At 37.8% G+C, this 20,134-nt stretch overlaps 1 protein-coding gene across 4 annotated transcripts in view; it reads right to left on the bottom strand.

The window, feature by feature from the left end:
• Positions 1 to 417: 417 nt before the first annotated feature.
• PCDH11X (protocadherin 11 X-linked) overlaps positions 418 to 20,134 on the bottom strand; it is a 427,225-nt gene continuing 407,508 nt past the window's right edge. For all 4 annotated transcript variants that reach the window (XM_064712723.1, XM_064712726.1, XM_064712724.1 and 1 more), the window contains one exon: positions 418 to 4,963. In XM_064712723.1, coding sequence (XP_064568793.1) covers positions 4,572 to 4,963 — 392 coding nt within the window. In that variant the 3' untranslated portion in view covers positions 418 to 4,571. The remainder of the gene's footprint in view (positions 4,964 to 20,134) is intronic.

Below are 20,134 nucleotides of genomic sequence, written 5' to 3'. Positions count from 1 at the left end.
ACCATGTTGTCTCAATTAGAAATAGCTTCTTTTCTAACAAAGCAAACACCATAAACACTCCTGCCTCCAGCTCATAATGATTTTCTATAAGTAAATGTATCAGAGGCATAGTGCAAAGGGGGAGCTTGGTACAAGAGAAATGGCACAGAAATGGAAGATATTTCTGAGCATACAAAGCTCACTTGCTGTACATATTGTGTGAATATTTTTGTTGCTCACTAGAAGCCTTCTACTCAGGTGCACAAAGCAACTGCAAATAAAGTTAAATTTTCTTGACTTTCTGACACTTTGGGGCTTCCCAGTAAAAGAAAATTTGGAAAGGTCCCACTGGAAAATGGGAGAAAGGCATAGCTGAGGCAATACTTTTAAACAACTCATGTTCCAGAAACCCAAAGAAAACAGTGCAAAGGAGAAAACTGCTTTTGTGGATCTAGTTTATTAATAAGCATCGTAATTAACAAGACAACATGCTGTACAGAAACCTGAAATAGAACTACTGCAAATTGACTGGACTTCAAATGCTGCTGGACTGTAGTATATGGTGCCCAGCTGCATCATTTGTAGAGTGTGGTTAGGGCTGTTTCAATACACAGACACACACTGCTCACTCTCAGATCCTGTAGTATGCCACAGAGCAGGGAGATTTCCCAGAAATACAAACTCAAATATTTACAAGAAATCGTCAATCTCTTTCTTCACTAGGGATAACATAAGTTATACACAATTTTCCTATGTATACCAAATAAAATCTTTGCCTTCAACTTTACTTTGTGTCTGCACAAACCAATTCCTTCCCTTTTATTTACCCAGCTAAATCAGGGTAGTAAACTGCAGTGTGATCATTTAATTGCTTCTCATTGATTAAGGGTCGGTATTCAACCTGCAAAAGGAAAACACGAGAAATCAAATAAAGCCAAGCTTAAATTTTCCAACTTTAAAACCTCAGCTTGACTCCAACAACCTTGAGCTAATCAAGCATTACCAGTGGAAATATCCAGGCTCTGGAGCAGGGGAACTGTGGTGGCTTTGGGCTCCCCATGGATTGCAGCTCGCTCAGGGCACCACAGAGCCAAATTCCCTTTTCTGATGGAAACCCCATCAGATCCAGGCCCAGGGATGCCAAGGCTGGGCTCAGCACCACGGGGCTGATGCTGTGTGGAGCTGCCATCCATGAACCCCCAGGCGCCATTAGCACGGGCTCATTGCCATGCTAATTAGCTAAATGACCTGCATCCAGCCAGCTCCTACCCCAGAGCAGGTGCTCTGCAGGCTCTGCCTGGCCAGGCACTCTGCTCGATTATTATTTAGAATTAAGTTACACTTCAGAATGCAGCACAGCTCAGGAAAACAAAGAAACAGCATCTCTTACTTCAAACTGTTTGACTCGGGTCTTTTTTTTAACATTTTTTTGTTGTTTGTTTGTTTTTTATTTTAGCACAGACTGCTTTACAATATGGAAATAATCCTTTTTGCAATACTCAGGAGTGCAACAAGCATGAGTTTGGAGGGGGAATAATCTAGGCTCGACTGTGTGACACATCACTTTGAAGGCAAAGGTTTTCCTTTATTGTTACACAGTATGGAACAAATCTAATCATGTAACTAGCATTGTACTGTATATTGTATATAGAATTGCTTTCTCCACAAATTCACACAAGTAAGATAAAATAAGTTAAATGACTAAAAAAGGAAAAAAATACACAAAAATATACAGTCTATGTACTAGATAAATTATTTATATATATGGCAAGATGTGTAACGAGTCTCTAGCAACATTGTTCCTCTGGATACTGACATGCTACTCAGAAAGTGTATTTTTATATATTAGAGTTATAATATATAAAAATGAGGGAACAATTTATCTCCTGATAGAATGTGTATTTACAATTAATTGTTCTGTAACTTGTTGACTGAATTTTAAAATATCAAACACATTTCCATGGATATAATGTTTAATATTTATAATCAGACTCATCGTCATAATGCTTTTTGCTTAAGTTAATTTTTATTGTTTGGTTTGGGTGTTTCATTGGGTTTTTATTTGTTTGTTTTCAAGGGAAGGGGCAGGGTTAAGTGCTTCTCTGTCTTAGGCAAAAAAACAAAGTAACCCCTGAATATTTAAATTAAGTGAAGTTTGTTGGAGCCATTTTCCTCTGTTAATTAAAAAAAAACACCCACTAATTCTGGGTCCTTCACCTTTTCTTATAAAAATCCTTAAATTTTAGAAATAAATTCCTTGCCAAGAAATTTCAGTTACAATTTTCATTTGCAAAAGAACTGTTGCAGGTGAAAAAACAAGGGAAAAAAAAGAGTTTTCCAATGGAGCTGCCAATTCTGTAAACATTTGGTATAGCAGCATCTGTACTAAAAACTAAAAACCTCTGCTTGCAATAGCAGGAATTACTGCCAGCATTATTCTAAATTTGCACAATTAGTGTGTTTGGTAAATCTGTGTAAACTCCAGATAAGCTCATTTTTTGCATATCCCTGAAAATAACTGCCAAATTCTCTCCTCCTGATGTCTCCAAAGCAAACAAAGGCCTTTGTATACATTAGGTATGAATTAATTTGTCAATTTTTTAATTGTCTCAGAATTGGAAATGAGATGTGTCAGTACCCAAAGGATTGTGATTTTTTTTTTCCAGGATTTACATGCAACTGGAAGCCAGTGTGCCACATTTTTCTAAACATTATTAAAAACTATTAAAAAAAAAAAAGGAAAGCAAAGAAAGTACACCATTAGATAATCTGATGTCCATTAATTAAATCCTATCAGTAGGTTAAAAGTGAAGGTTTTTTTTTTAATATTTTGCACATAAAATCTAAATGTGGTTTGAATAGATTTACAGTGGGGACAGCGATATATAAAGCTACTTATACCTGCTGGGCACATAAGAGAAGCTCTTTTAGCATTCATTGGAAACCCTCAACAACTTGAACTTCTGTAAATTTTACAAGCAGCTAATATTACAGCATTTTTACACACAGTTTTGTTTATAAATTACAGATTTAAGTTACATTATGAAGCCTACATAGAGTTCTACCCATAGGAAATATTCACACACTGTTTTTCCCCTCCATACAGCTTCGATTGTCTCACTTAATGTAGCAATAAAACAAAAAAGTTATGCATTTTCTTAAAGGAAAAATTTCTTGGTATGTACATACTGCAAATGATGAAATGGCTAAAGACCAACAAAGTACTAGAAGGAAATATTAGAGAAAATATGGTTTTTTTCATCTAAGAAAGGAAACTCCTTTTCATCCACTGTGGAATTTACCAAGAGAATATATTCTCCAGAACACAGAAAAAAAATCCTTCCTCTTTAAAGAGAATCACCTTGAGAGTTTTTCAAATAATATGATTAGGGTTTGCTTATATTAATCCAACTTCCATTACCTAGTTCCTTCTTTCTTTGCTGAGCACTATCAGTCATTCTCTAACAACTAATCCACAAGGACAAATACTTCTCAATCTAACAGGTTTGTGATGAAGTAACTAATATGGTAGTTAAACTTTTACTGGATACTTACAATAGGTGAACAGAGCTGTAAAAAAAGCCGTACACATCACTATTAAATATTCTTTAAAACATCTGTAGCTTGCTGCCACAACATCAGCCAAAAAATCTACCCCACTTCCTACTGTTTTCAGCAGTGCCCATGTAATTTTCCACTAACAGGAACAGTAGCCAAGCAAGCTCTGCAAGATGAAAAAAAGACCAAAAAAAAAGATAGGAATAGACTTATGGCTTAAAAAACATAATAAGTATAATATTGTTCCTTGAATTATTATAGAAAGGAAAATCTTGGAAATTAAAAAAAGTTGTTTGTTATTTGTTTCCATTTTTGATCTTGGATATCCTTTCATTGTCAGGTTGTTTATTTCACAGAGAAAAGCCTAGTTGAGAGCTTTCTATTTCATCTATTGCATTCTTTCAGAGAATGAATACCTGTACATTGAGCCAATGAAAATTAAAATAAAAATCAGTTGTCACGTACATTCTCCTTCTTAATTATATAAAAGATAAATTTTGGTGGGAAGATATACCATCCTTCTGAAGAATTAGATTTTAGGATCTTATTAATTCTATTATGTCAAGCAATCAAATGAGAAATTGCTCACTTGATCTCTAAAGCTAAGCAAATGGAAGATGAAATCTATGAATATGCTATAAATTATAACAACAAAGAAAAATTCGAGTAAGCTATTTTTAGACTGCAATATTCCCCAAACCGTACTAAGGAACAGCCTTCAAAGGGAGAAAGAACTGCTGGCAGATATTTGCACTACATGGCCCATGTAAGAAAATGAACAGGATTTTGTTCTTCTTCTGATTGTTTCTGGGTTGTGGGTTCTCTTCCCCATTTTCTGGATTTCACCAAGAACTACAGTAAACACCTTTCAACCAGGTCCTAAGGATTTAGATTTTCTCTTTCAGCTTTAGGATTCTATATACACAAATATTCACAAGCCTAACGAGTTTGTACGCGCCCGAGGAGCGGCGCTAGGCCGTGACCATCCACAGTCACACTTAAAGCCTGAAATTGGGGATTTGCCACATCTGCACTCACAGCTGGTGCTCGTGTATAAACGTGGTGCTGCTGCCAGCCCCCGGCGCCGGGTGGGACGCGGCGAAGTTTGCCAGGGGGATGACCTTGACGGCGTCCTCGGCGGCGCAATGTCTTTCGCAGGTGTTGTAGAACTGGGGCCTGGGCCCTGCCTGGCCTTTGTCACTGTCGTCCTTTGGCAGGGGCCTCCCGAGAGTGTGGCGTCCCTCGGGCCTGGCGCCCCGGCCCCAGCCTTGCTGGAAGCCAAACGAGGGCAGGGAGGGGTTGGGCTGCTGGAACTGCGTCAGCGCCGGCGGCATCCAGCAGTTGTCGGAGTGGCCGAGGATGAGGCACTCCTGCGTGCAGTTCTCAGAGGCCTCGGCCAGAGCTTTCTGCAGGTTCACCTCGATGGCTGGGAGGGAGGAAAAACACAAGGCACCGTCAGGGGTGTGAGGGCAGACACACGGAAGGAATCAAGGTCAGCAAAGCAATCCCCATCCTACAATGTTGGCCATGGTTTGGGAGGAAGAGGCCTCCTCAACAAAGCAGTGCCTGTCCTACAATGATGGCCTCCTTTGGGAGGAGGACTCCTCAACAAAGCAATCCCCATCCTACAACAATGGGGATTCCATCCCATACTCCCATTCCGTGGGGAAAAGGCCTCCTCAACAAAGCAATCCCTGTTTTACAATGATGGCCACAGTTGGGGAGGAAAAGGCCTCCTCAACAAAGCAATCCCCATCCTACAACAATGGGGATTCCATCCCATACTCCATTTTGGGAGGAAAAGGCCTCCTCAACAAAGGACATTCCTGTCCTACAATGATGGCCACAGTTGGAGAGGAAAAGGCCTCCTCAACAAAGCAATCCCCATCCTACAACAATGGGGATTCCATCCCATCCTCCATTTTGGGAGGAAAAGGCCTCCTCAACAAAGCAATCCCTATCCTACAATGATGGCCACATTTTGGAAGGGAAAGGCCTCCAGGTGAAGAGCTTCAGTGAATGTTCAGATGTTGGGGCCCACAGTGTTGTCACACCATCATTAAAGCTTTATAAAAAGCCATTATACACTCGATTTTCTAGATCATGCAACTGCTCAGGTTGGAAAACACTTCTCAGACCAGTGAGTTAAACCATTAACCCAGTGCCACCCCATTCACCACTGAAAAAACTCCAAGTGCCACATCCACACACTTTTTGAACACTTCCAGGATGGTGAATCCACCACCTCTCTGAGCAACTTCTTCCAATGCTTTCTGACTCCTTCAGTGAAGAATTTTTTTCCTAATGTCCAAACTAAACCTCCTCTGGACCATCCACTTACCTAAAATAATATTTTCACTCCTAGCAATTGTCATTTCTGTAATAAAGCTAAAAACTTTATAAAAATTTAATGCCATTACTTTAGATATTTGCATAGAACTACTTGAAAGAACATAACTTTTTTAAAAATATTCTCTTAAAACTGGATTTTTTTTTATTGTTATCCTTTGCTGAAGGCAAAAAAACCCTAAACTGGGCACTGGCCAAGATGATCCATTGGCCTCAAAGAAGCACTCAAGAGTTATAAGAATGAAAGAGTGTAACAGCTATTTTAAAGAGAATTGATTTCTCCATGCATTCAATACTGGACACCTTGAAAAATCAAAGAGTACCAGCAAAAGAAGATGTAACCTCTATATTTGGCGAGTAATCAAAGCAGATTTCTTCAGTAGATGCAAGGTTTGTGCCCTTGAAAAGGGATTATAGAAATTTTAATTTGTTCAAAGGCAAAGTAAACTACTAAATCTGAAAGATGTTCATATGTAATACATAAATATTCTTGATCTATTTCATTTAAATTGTGACTTTAGCATGGTAGGTAAATTAAAAATTAATGGAATTAAATTTCTGCACATGATTCCTCAAAATAGTTTTAATATTGCAAGCGTTAATTTTATATTCTCTTCCTGTGTTAAATACACCAGAAGTACAGAAGAATATCTGATTGGGTATTTCCTTGTGTTTTCTTCATAAAAATTCAAAATGAATGATACATACATATTTTTAATATCTGTCTTAATGAAAATAGCATTTAAAACCAGATTCTGGCTCATAAGCACTGGGGAAGGAATGCCACAAAAATTACTTATAGCAGTGAGAGTGCTGAGTAGGAGCCTCCCACCCTCTGAGCTTTATGTTTAAACAGATGCTGCATTTCTGTTTTAACAAATATTTTGCATGTTGGAGTCTGTGTAAAGCTGCAGAGCACAAACACTTATTTCCACGTTACATCTCAATACAAAGGAATTAAGTTTTTTTCCTTCAGGCATTGAAATATATAATGCTGCTGTCCAAACCAGGATACATTTTTTAAAAAAAATCTACAATTTCTAAGAAGACAGCTGGTTGCTTGTTATAGCATGAATGCTCTATTCTTGATTATTTCTCCTTCAGGATGCTGTACATGTCAGCTAGAGGAGTGATTGTTTATAAATGTTATTTTGGTGTATTGCTGGCATTTCAACATGTCCTCAGTCATTTTGCCTAAGTATTTTTCAGTTTAATCCTGACAAAGCTTTGGCACCTTGCTGCTGCAATACTAATCCACTTTTGATGGGCACTAGGAGACATAAATATGGAAATAATTCAGTGGAGTCTATAGTTACTGCAAAAAAGAAAAGTTTCTAGTGGTAGATTAGTCTAATCTTTCTGTGTCCTACTATCTGCTATTAGAGACATAAATTTAAGTATATACAAGTCCTTTAAGCTCTTTAATTATCCAGGTTTGCTTCTATTCTGATGAAGGCAATCCACTGAAATCAGGTACAACCTTGACAGAGTGTGGAGTTATTCCCATTTTGTAGAGGAACTGAACTTTTTTTGCATTAATTAAAAAAACACTTAAAATGCTATTAATTCAGTTAAAATGTGAAACATACAATTATTTATTTGGAAATAATACTTATTTGTTTTGAGCTCTTCACAGCAAGTGGTTACAACAATTCTACTGTCCTATTTTTCTCAAATTACAATAAGAGAGTCCACAAAGATGAAACAGCAAAAGGAATCATTTGACAATAAAAATCTAACATTTAACATTGGCCAAGGCAACTGTGGAAGAAAAAAGGTCACAAATAAAACAGCCTCCACACCATTTCAAAGACCAGTACAGTAATTTTGTGGCACATGTTTTCAGACTACCTGGAGACTTGGAACACATTGCCATGTTAAGAATAAGAGTATTCTTAGAGTCTTGCTTATTCTGTTAATAAAGAGATATTTTAATCTGAGTTTTAGTTTTAGGAAAAAATAATAATAAAAGAAATAAATAAATTAAAAAAAACACAAGAAAGAAAACCCCAAAGCTTTATAATTATCCTGGGTACAATGCTAAGATATGAATTCAAATTATTTTGTTTTAAAGTTGGGGTTTTTCTAATACAAAAGTCATTTGTATGAAGGATTGTTTAGAAGAAGCATCTTTGGTAGAAGTCATAATCTTTCTTTTAATCTTGTTTCAATACTGTTGTCAGAGTATGCTTTCATCAGTGCCTATGGTTAATATACAGTTCTCCTTAACTTTGAAAAATAACTCTTCTAAGTCAAACAAACAAACTTCCCACACCCACAAAGCAGTGACTCTTGGAAAATAACTCAAACTAGAGCAAACTGTGGGAAAATGAATATTCATGGAGCATTATCTAATTCTTGCCTGCTCTTCCAGGCCATGAAATAGCTCTCCTTTTTGTCAAACCCATTCTCTGTTTTCCTTCCATATCATTCCACGCCTGTGGGAGATGTGAAGCTCAGTGCTCAGGTGCTCATTTATCAGGGGCTCTGCAAATTGACCACGGCACCTTCTGGCTGCTGCTCTTTAAGCTTCCTTCTATTTTGTTTCTTTGCAAGTGACAATCAAATATTCTGAAAGTTTCCCCCTCATTCCACAGCAGCAGTGCAGGTGATTATTCTGCACAGTCTGATAAGTAATCAGGGGAAGGAAACACCCCTGACACCTGCCTCTACCCATCAAGGAAGAGAAAGTTCCAGCTGTCTCTGAATATTTTCAGAAGAAATGATGGTTCTTGCAAGTGAAATTCAGTGTCTGGTACCATCTTCTCACACAAGACATGACAGGTTTATAAATGGAAATAGGAGTTTGCATATTCCCCACATATTATGAATAAAGAGTATATTCCATTGAACTCTTAGCAGTCTGACTAATTTCTTACTTCACTCAGTTATAAACCCTCAATTTTAGATATTCTTTCCATACTACATGGAGACTCTTCAAACATGACATACAAATAATGCAAAAGAGAATTTTTAATTCATGTAATAGATCACACTCATGCACATGTGAGTTTACCACTTTGATTTGAACTCCACGTTGTTTTAGGAATGCTTTTTTTTAAATTGTCTGCAGAACTAAGAACACTTTTGAAGAAAGTGTCTGTCAGCTCTTAAGCAATGTTTAGATCAGAACTGTCAAATATAACTAAAAGCACAACAGTTAAAAGACTTTCTTCATTGTTCCACAGTCTCATCATTTATGGTTCAAAACAGTTTTCAAGAATATTTACCTTCACTCAAGATAATGTGGAATTTCAGCCTTGCCAGATAGCTATCCTTCAACAAAAACAGATACAAAAAATACTCTAAAAAGGTATTTTTTGTTTGTTTTGATCAGAGACTTCCTGTGGTTACAAGGTCTGAGTGGGACTTTGGAGGTCCTAAATAAAAATGTTAATTCTCCTCTTTGCTTTTTGGAGATGAAAACTGAAGATCTCAACAGAGCTACTCTCCTTCTCAGTCTACAAAATGTGGGACAATTCTGTGGCATTTCCAGCTTAATATCATGTTCCAGTTTTAAGACTGTTTCTCATGGAAAACTCACAGCAAGACAGGCTGTTGGTACGAGTCTGTTACCAGCAGTCTCAGAATGTTGAAAATTTACAATTATGAAATCATTTTGGTTAGAAAATAGCTGTAAAATCATTGAAGCACACACTCGGTGTACAGACAACACGCTTTCTTTTCTACCCTTTCCCTCCAGCCTTAGAAGAGACATGTACTACTAAAAGAACATCAAGAGAGCTTTCCTCTCTCTGCCATGAAAGTCCTCACTTGGCCACAGAATCACAGAGATTAGGCTGGAAAGGACTTTTGGTCTAACTTTCTGCTCATATCTGGATATGTTGGCTGGAAAAGAAGAGAGGAGCTTTACCAAAAGGCCAAACTTTCAGAATTCTACATATCCCTTAAAAAATCCAAATGTGCTGAAAGGAAGATGTGCTTCCCTAAGGAAGGAGAATCCAGAGCATGAGCTCCTGGAGAAGCCTTAGAAGATCTCCACCTTTACCCACATGTGTAGCAATGATCAAAAGACATTTGTAAAAGCATTTGTTAGCAAAGTACTCAGATTCATTAGAAGTTCAGTACTCAGATTCATTAGAAGTCCAGAAACCACCAGACTGCTCCATACCAATGCAGGTTTAGGGGCATTGAAACAGTGCCAAGAAAATTTCCAAACTAATTAAAAAAAAAAAAAAAAAGAGAAAAACCTTTAACCACAGAATACAGAGTGCTTGAATCTTAAAGCCATGTAGCTGAAGCCTTAATGAAAAGCCAGTTTTGAATTTGACACATTTTGGATGCAAACCATCCAGTGTTACATTTAGAGCACTCTTGTTTCATAATAAAGCAAGCAACAATTAGCAAGCAATTAAGCAAATTGCCCATAATTATGCCATTGCTGAGCTATTTTTCATATTTTCACAACACAGCACATATATGAATACATGGCTCGCAGTGCCAACACTGTTCTGTCAGCAGCCAGAAGTGCCTCTCGTCTGCTGAAGCGTTTCACTTGAAGCAGCTCCAGCCCCCTCTGCTCAGCAGGAACCCCCAGAGTGATGGAGATGACAACCCCAACTCCCCCTCTCTGCCAGTGGTTCCTGAGGAAGGGGTCAGGCTCCCCCAGCACGTTGTGCCCGTGTGGATTTACTAAATGTGGTAGTGAATCTAAGCAGGAACTCAAGCGTGGTGTGGGGAAATGATCGTCAGGAATTACCCTGGTGACCAAAAGTGGCCGCTGGAGTAACATCAGTTAGAGGTCTCCACCACATGAGGAGAACAGAAATGTCATTAACAATAAAAAAGGGAGGGGGGAATAGTAGTTAGTGTAAACTGGGTTACTTTAATAAGGTCAGGAGGAAGAAGCTTGAATAGAGAAAACCTAAATGAGTGCTGCTATAATATACTCTAGCTTTTTGGTTTAATAATAAAATGCCTTTGGGAGGAGTTCCCTATGAATATTTTATTTCCTGTATACGTCTCAATAAATTAAAAACCTAAAAGAGTTACTTAAATTCTACCCCTTGGAACCTGTTTATTCAAAGAACAAGTAGGACACACCACTCTCTGACTTTCAGCTGCGTGTACAGAGCTTGCTTTGCTTGTGAGAAATCAGAGGAAGATTGATCCTCCAGATGTTCTGACTGAGGATGAGGAAAATCACATCTTTCTATGCTACCTAGACTTGCCAGATTGTGATGGGCAGCTCGCAAGAATCAGCTCTGCTTCCATCCCAGTGAACAGTTTATATCCTAAAACTCGTGGTTTTAATTTGAATTTAATCAGAAAAGATACCTCTCATGAAATCCAAATGATGGGATGGGGTATGAGGATTTTGCACCTGAATTCAACAAGTCAAGCAAACAGTATTAAAGATGGCCAAGGAAAGTTGGTGAGAGAGAGAGAAAAGGGAGGAAAAGTGTCAGGGCAAGAGAGTCAGCCTCTGGTAATTCCTGTCTCATTAACTACTCCTGTGAAGTGAATCTTTCCCTCACAAACAATAGCCCACAAATAAAGCACATTAATCTTTCATTTGGTTACCTCATTGCTATTCTGACTAGAACCTTAATCTTGTAATAATCATACCCAAGATATGGTCTAAAGGCAATGCTCCTGTAAAAAGTTCAGCTTCAATAATTACTGTTTTCCACAGAAAAAGATTTCACCCAAAAAGAAAAACATAAAACAAACCAAAAGAAAAACACAACAAAGCCAAGCCCCCAAACCTCCTGCAAACTCTTTTTTTCAGCCTAATGAACATGGGTGTGACAGAGTACCTGGCAGTGACCCTTATTGCTCTAACAGTCCAATTGAATTCATCTTTTATGCCCATGTTTCGCTGATATTTATGGAAAAAAATATGGTCATTTACAAAGGCTGCATGTTTCTTGGCCTATAAAGTCTATATTGAGTTTTCAATGAGAATTTTAACTATAACTAGTAAAGCATAATGACCATCTAAAATGGATAACCTAAAATCTAATATATTGATTACAATACTGGCTAATACAACGTGCTTTATTTAATATTTAATTAACTGCTTCCCATTTGTACAGAACCTTCTTAATTATTAATACATAGTTCATTATTTAACATGGAATATAAATTCAAATTCAAATCAATTAAACAAGGTGAAACTGCATAGTGAGAAATGGTTTATACTCCAGCAATAACCTTTGACTTGGAAACATAGTAAAGAGTGAAATTTGCATTTTTTCCCCCATACCTGCAAAGATTATGCATTTTAAGTGATATATACTAAGCTCTGCTGCTGGTGTAAAATTCCTGTAATAAACACAACATCCTACAATAATGTGCTGAATAAAAAGGGGCTTCAGCTGTCACTTTTCAGAGAATCTACACAGAATATAACACTATACCTTATTTTTCAGATTTAAGTTTCTAATAAAATTATGTGTGCCCATGAAGGAAAGGCAGCTTATTGATTTCACTGAAAGTCACTAAATATCCCAGAAGAGTGAGGATTCATAAAGAGAACTAAGAATCACTATGTAATCTACATTAACTCACTTAGGTGGGGAAGCAGAAGAAAATAAATTTCCTAAGCTTAGGCTGTGATCAAAAAAAAAACAAAACAAAACAGATACATAAATCAAAAATTCTGATACATCAGAATAAAGATCTGGGCTTGGAGATGGGATGGGTGTCAGAAAGAGACGCAGGGAAGGGAATTTCAGCGTAGGACAGGGTCAGCAGCATTAACCCTTGATAAAGGATCCAGAGGAATATATCAATATTCCTTTATCCCAGCTCATCCCAGATTCCTGTGTGCCAAGGAGCAGAGTGGGGGCCCAGCACAGCTCAGGGGTTGGGGATCAGCAGAAATTCCTGCTCAGTTCTGCTCACACACAGCCGCTCCTTCATGGGGAAAACCCCTCAAAAATCTGTGTTTACACCCTCTGTGCACCTCATGGTGCATCTCCCTGCCAAATGGGGCTCTGCCTTCCTTTTTATTGACTTCACAGTAAAAAATGAACAAAAGTTTGATGGAAAGTTGAATGCTAAAAAAAAGATCTTTTAAATGAAGTAATTGAACAACTGTGGGCAATTGGTCACAGTTCAGACACTTAAATGAAACATTAATTTTCAAAAGGGAGTCATAAAGTGCCCAAATGCTCTGTGAGCTAGTAAACAGATATCTCCTGTGGTAACTTAAGAGATAGCCAGTAAAAGTTGTTCTGAATTGTGTTTTCATCATCAGATATACACAGACAGAAATTTAAAGTCAAAGACCACTAGAGCAGCAAACCAAAACACACCTACAACAGTCTAAAAATATTCTGTACCTTTTGTGGTGACTCCAATTGCATTTCAAGGGGAAAAACCAAACAAAATATATTTCTTCATTAGAACATTAGCAAAACATTTTTTTAAGATGAATACCCTATTTATTTTCAAATACTTCTAAACATTTTAACAATAATTACCTATGCTGATATCTAGGTAACACACTATGCTTTTTTGAATGCTGATAGCTATCACATTTTATCGGAACATCAACAGTACTAATTCATTCCAGCTGAATATATAAATCAAGCTTGCTGAAGGTTTTTTGACAAAACAATTTTCCCATCAAAAATGCAGTTTCAAGATTCAAATGCTTGGTGACAGTGCTGATTCACATTATATTTAGGGTTACAAATTGTGGTACCTGGTAGTGCCCATTTTCTCCATTCAATTCATTTTCACTGATTTCTTTAAAATATGAGGCTCCTTCATATTATGAAGAAATGGAATTATTGAATGGAAATGTTCTCATTTCCCCAAAGCTGTTCCTCAAATTTTACATTTCACAATAAATATCAATCCAGGTTATGATTCTGAGGAACAGCACTGCTTATATTCCATGGTATCAGCAGCATGGCCTAAAAACAATCACTGCTATTCCCTATCACAGACATCTCTTATGAAAAATCCTTTCCTTAGGATTTTTCCTCCTGAGAAGCTGGGAGGCCTCAGGAACAAAATGCAAACAATGGTTATCTGCTGCTGTGGGATGCAACAGGTGCATCTGGGATTGGGCTCATGTGGTTGTTTCTAATTAATGGCCAATCACAGTCAGCTGGCTCGGACAGAGAGTCTGAGCCAGAAGCTTTGTTATCATTCTTTCTTTTTCTATTCTTAGCCAGCCTTCTGATGAAAGCCTTTCTTCTATTCTTTTAGTATGGTTTTAATGTAATATTTATCATAAAATAATAAATCAATCCTTCTGAAACATGGAGTCAGATCCTCGTCTCTTCCCTCATCCTCAGACCCCTCTGAACACTGCCACAATTCCCCTTTCCTGAATTCCCTGCAACACCCTCTCCACCACAGCAGGAGAATAAACCTTATGCTGCACCTCAAAACTTAAAAATCTCTAACTCTGAGTGATGAGGATAAATATTTCAGGGTAAGAGGCCACGGTTTTTAATCCCCTGAAGCAGCACGCTGGCTCTGCTGTGTGTTTTAGATCCCTCCACGACAACCAACAACCTTGAGGAAGGACAGCCAGGCTGGAGGAGCGGAGCTGCTCCGTTCCCCCTCCCCGGGAGGACACTCTGCTCCATATGGCTGCAGCTCAGGAGGGTTTTCCTCTTGGAGAGCCCTCTCCAGCACAGCTCCTTGATGGCTGCACAGCAGCCCCCATCCAATTTTTCACAGCAGTTTTCTGTCAAGACCACTTTGTCAATCTGCCACCGAGTACCCTCGGCGGACCCACGGAGCTGCTCATCCCTTTGACAAAGGCGCCAAAAAGTGTGAGCGCATGGAAAGGGCCATGTTTGATTAACAACCTTGTGATTGCCGTGAAAATGAAATTTGAAAGGTAATAATTACATTTGTAATTACTCAGGTCTAAATCTCTTATGTTTCCTACTCCCTGTATTTCTGGGCAGCTGGAGCAATGACTCATTAATAATAATAAAGTCATTTAACCCTGCAGGCACATTACAAGGAGAAAGATGTCATTTGTCACCAACACAAATAGAACAATCACTGAAGGATACAGCAAGACCACTATTTCATATTTATTGCAAATGATAAAAGGGACATTTTGCACTCATTCTCACCATGACATCCCAATCTGCTTTTTAATTATCAGCAAACATAAGGGGACAGCATACAACATATGAGGGCCTGCTAATAATGCATTGTCCTGCGGTGACATTTCCATAATCACTTTAAATCTACCCTATACATATGTACTAGTTAAAGCTCTCAGCTCCTGAAATCATACCCCCTAGTAAGGAATGAATTATCCTCTGCAGACTGAGCACACACAAACAGACTGTGAGGGTCTGAGAGCTCACATGTGCCGTGCTATTACTTTAAGTGATAAGGTTTGGCATTCTGTTGCACTTATGGTCGAGCACAGTGTGACTTTAAAAATAAATGCAATTGTATTTTTAGGCCTGGAACTTTGCAGTTGTAAATCTCACTGGCAAGAGTTTACACAAGGACTTCTGCAAGTCACTTAATTTTCAAGTGCTTTTCAGTGTTGTTCTGTTCTTTGCTTGCTCAAGAACTCTCAGATGACACAAATACCCTTTTTCATGGGGAACTCAAGTAAGTTACTCAGAAGTTACTATATTTTTAAAAAGTATTACTAATAATACTCCCTGTCTATGAAATAAACTTCTGAGGAAAAGACTCTTCTTTCCCTATATGATTTTATTCAGAGATATTAAGCTTTGAGGAAAAAGTCAGAGAAATGTCTCCTGTAGTATTACTATGAAAGCAAATGAAAGGAAGTTTCCGGTAAATAATCTGAGTTTCAACTCCATTAAGCTAGAGCTTCAGTTTCTCCCTTGCTTTGCTCATTCATCAGCAGTTATCAAACCATCAGGCATGTAAGAAGACCAGAGAACAAATTCAACAATATGAAGTTATAAACTGTTACTGTGTGGGTCAGAAAGGAGGTAAGCAAACCTCCTAAATCTGTTTGTATTTTCCCCAGGAATTCCAACAATCTATAGAAAGACATGCTTTCAAAAACTTAAATAAGTAGTGTTAAGAAATAAGACACATCAGGAAAGAGTCAAGTGCACAGAGTAAAATTCATATTTTCACTGTTAAGATAGTGACAACACAGAAAAGCTTGTATGTGGAGTGAAATGTTTTGTCAAATTGAAAAATGGAAATAATATGAACACTACAATTTTCACATCAATTTGAGGTAAAATGTTTTGAATTACAGTCATTTTAATCTTGTTTTATAAAGAAAATGACTTCAAATGGGTGATAATTTAAAACAGCATAATCCAAACTTCATTGTGCTCCAGTCAGGCATTGGAGTGTGGTTCTGAGTGATTTGGAGCAATCTTTGCACATTAGCTCAGAGCCTCATTCTGAGCAGGCATTTGAACAAGAAAAAGGAAAATTTCAGATTCCTGAAATCCACAGTTTCCATCATTCACCTGAGAGCCCCAAATCACTGATTGAGATGGCTCCAAATTCCTAATTGGGCTTTTGTAGGCATTGTTGGCACCTCCAGAATTTATATATGTATATATATATTCTTCAAAGTAATTTCCAATTAAAGCATAAAAATACTGGAATTTCAGCTAGGAGCATTACTGAATTTGTAAAGTTTTGTTTTAAACAGATGATTCTATCAGACCCTGGACAATTGACAAGTGACGGGAATAATTTAGCCCAGATCAACACTCGACACAATTCTTTACAGAACATTCTCTCCTAGCATGGATAATTTTAAAAAGACATTGTTAGGAAACAGTGATAGCTGTGATTATTCTGGAAGACTTTAGTGTCAGTAAGATCAGCCAAGAGGATGGAAATGAGCAGCTGCTGACAGCACCTTGTCAGCCCCTTGCAGCAGCTGTCAGGAAAGGTTTGTGCCTGCAACCATCAGGACTGCCTGAAAACAGGCTATTATTATTATTATTATTATTATTATTATTATTATTATTATTATTATTATTATCTTGGAATGTAAAAAGCATAAAGCTGTGGAAGTATTAAGTTAAACTTCATGAGGTATCGAATTGTACACAAAATTAAACTTCATTACTTCAAAGATGGAAATATTTTAAAATGGAAATCAACACATTGGTTGATCTTTAAATTACGCTTTTATAAACTCAATTATATAAACACCTTCTTATAACCACACACTGTCTGTGTGTGTCTATGTGAGGATTCTGAGGAGAGATATAAATTTATTGACCTTCAAATTTCAGAGAGTAGGTGTCAAGTTTTGACTCAGCCCTCCTTATATTCATATTTTTATACATTGAACCATAGCTGTCTTTGCAAAAAAATGTAATGTTCAGTCCTGTTTGATAAGCTTTGGCACGGATATGCCAAGGCTAATAAAAGCCTAACATATATTATTTAACAAGGTTAAAAACTAGCAATCAGACTTGTCAGGGAACTTGTCACCTCCTTTAGTGTATGAGCCTCAATCAGCCATTTCTCTGCTGCAGGACAGAGGCTCCCTCAGGATCAGATTGAAGAAAAATCAGTTCCTGCAAAGTCACTCAACTCAGCATCCAGCTCTTTTGAAAGTCTAAGTTTCAAACCAGTTTTGAAATCCTGGTTGGGGCAGACACACATTGAAGGCAACCAAACAAATCCCAGCAGTTCTTGCTGGGAGTGAAATCCTTGAACTAATATAATCCCTAGTTCAGAAGAGCAAACCCAAAAATCCCATAATTTGTGTTTATTTTTTTCTTAACTTCTACAGAAAGCAGATTTTAAGTCTGAGCCAAATGCTGCTCTGGCAGATGCCATATAGAAAGCTGTCACCACTCCTGGCACAGATTTCTTTTTGAGAGGGTCCAAACCTGGATTTCTGAAGCTGATGTTCCCTGAGCTTCAGCAAACTGCATTCCACAAGCACCTTTCCTGCAGTTCCTGTGGATGGCAGAGGAGCTGGAGCTCAGTCTGGGCTCCAAAGGCTGCTTTAAATCTTTTAAGTTTTTTAATTAACCATAGGATATAAAAGGACCTAAATGAAAAGCTACCAGTCAATTGCTGACTAAGTGTTCACCAACCTGTTATTGAACTTACTTAATCTATTTATTCCTTAATTCACCCATAGTCTAGAGATGTCATTAATATGCTCAAAGTTAATTTATTATCCTCTATTGCTTCTATTCAAGCCCATGTTAACAGAATAAATTCATCACAAATGATCAGACTTGAAAAGGCAGATTTGGATTCTGACAGAGAATAATTTATCATGGCTGGGAAAAAGCCTCCCACTGCCTGGGCTGTTGGAATGCTGGGAGATGAGGCTGGAATGATGGCAGAACTTCTGCAGAAAAGGACAGGAAACTCTTGGGGGAAAAACAACAAACAAATAACAAACCCCTGACTCCAACTCCCCAAACAGGGAGGTTCTAACGCTGAGTATTTTTCTCATTTTCACACTCACAGGTCCCTTTTGTTACCCTCTGTGCTGCCCTGAGGCAGAAATGATCATTAGGGCTCCAAACCTACTGTAATCATGGGGATAATGACAATAAATAGCAAATTAAATAAATTTAATTGAATTGCTGCAGCACTCAGTGAGGTTTGAGGTGATCTACTCCTCGGTTACACCACACTTGCTATGTGTCTATACATCATCTGAATTACAGAAGCAACTGGATATAACAGCATTTATAATGTGTTTCAGGGCTGTTACAATTGGAAAAATCAAACACATTTTGTAGTTTTAGGTCCATTATCCAGTGGAATTGGAAAGCACTGAGATGCTGTCGTGAGCGTGGCACCGCTGTGATTGTAACAGGGGTTTGGAGATTTATTGTAAAGCCCAGAAACACTTGAAATGAACAATTGATCACAGCATCATAGTCAATGTTCTAACCACCATTATTTCAGCCAGTTATTGCTTTGTCCCAGCCTCAGCACAGGGAGAATTCCCCCTCCTGGCCATGGCCCCATCTCTATCAGGCTGTGACTCCATTTATCCATCCCTTCATGGACTTGTCTCCTAACTCTGTACACACCAGAGCCCTTTCCCTGCTCCTGCTCCTGTTACACTGAGTAAATATGGCACTTCAGGCCTTGAATAGCCAAATTTCTCCAGGGAAAAAGAGGGGAAAAAAAACAGTGAGTGCTCCAGACCTGTCCAGGAAATAAAAACTCACTTGGCTCTGCCTAGATATCTTACAGAGGATCTTATACATTGATATAATAATAAATAGCAGTGCTCAAGTTTGTAAATATGTAGCTTATCTGGATGGCTCCTTCAGAACATCCCAGCTCCCTTTCCTCCCTTTCTTCTATCATATTCCAGAAAACTGAACTGTGCTCCCAAATGTGCTGCTATCAATATTTGTGTTTATTTTTTTTTCCTGATTCAAATACTTATTTATTCTATTATTGGCCTTCAGTGAGGTGAATATAACTAGTGTCTGATCAGCACCTGATGTCCCAGTGAGGAACCTCTGTCCTGAAAGGGATCCAGCATTTCCCAGGGAAGCACTGGAGAGTCAGAAGTGCAAACTCTGCAGTATTAACTCTGCTCCCTTGTGTAAATGTGTTTTGATGCAAACTTTAATTAAATCATCATATACTATTTTTCTCATAGCACCCTCGGGCCCAATTCAGAGAGTAAGTAGTTATTCAATATTTCTCTTTATCTACTCTAATCAGCATGTGGCCATACACCTTTTTAATTAATACTTTCAAAGCCTCATGTTGCATGCAGATTTATTCATTTCCTCATGTACTCTGTTGTTTTCACAGCACAATCAAAAGCTTCATGAACATGAATAATACCCCACCTGCATTATTTGCTTTATTGAGGCCATTTGCATTGGGGAAACTGAGGAATTGAAAAACTGAGCAAAAATTATTCAGTCTCCATTATTTCATTATTTCTGGGTGCCCAACTTAAGCACTGTATAATTTATATATTATATTATATTATATTATATTATATTATGTTATGTTATGTTATGTTATGTTATGTTATGTTATATATCATATCATATCATATCATGTCATATCATATCATATTATTTTCAAAGCATACCTGTTGAAGAAGGGGTGATGTCCTTGGCACTCAGAGAAACCCAAATGACAAAACCTGATAGCAAAAATTCAGTTTTCTCCCTCCACCAAAGAGCTGTGTTTCCCATTTCAAAGTGTACAGCAAAATATGGGAATATTAAAGAGCTGTCTTTCATTATCATTACTAAATCTAACCAAATAGAACATCAAAAAACCATGAATACACTTAAAATATTCTTCCCATGATGAAGAGCTCATT

Source organism: Zonotrichia leucophrys, chromosome 4A, assembly GCF_028769735.1.
Source record: "Zonotrichia leucophrys gambelii isolate GWCS_2022_RI chromosome 4A, RI_Zleu_2.0, whole genome shotgun sequence".
NCBI classification, from domain to species: domain Eukaryota; kingdom Metazoa; phylum Chordata; class Aves; order Passeriformes; family Passerellidae; genus Zonotrichia; species Zonotrichia leucophrys.
Note: the sequence above shows the minus strand (reverse complement) of the source record. Positions and strands in the feature narration are given on the sequence as shown.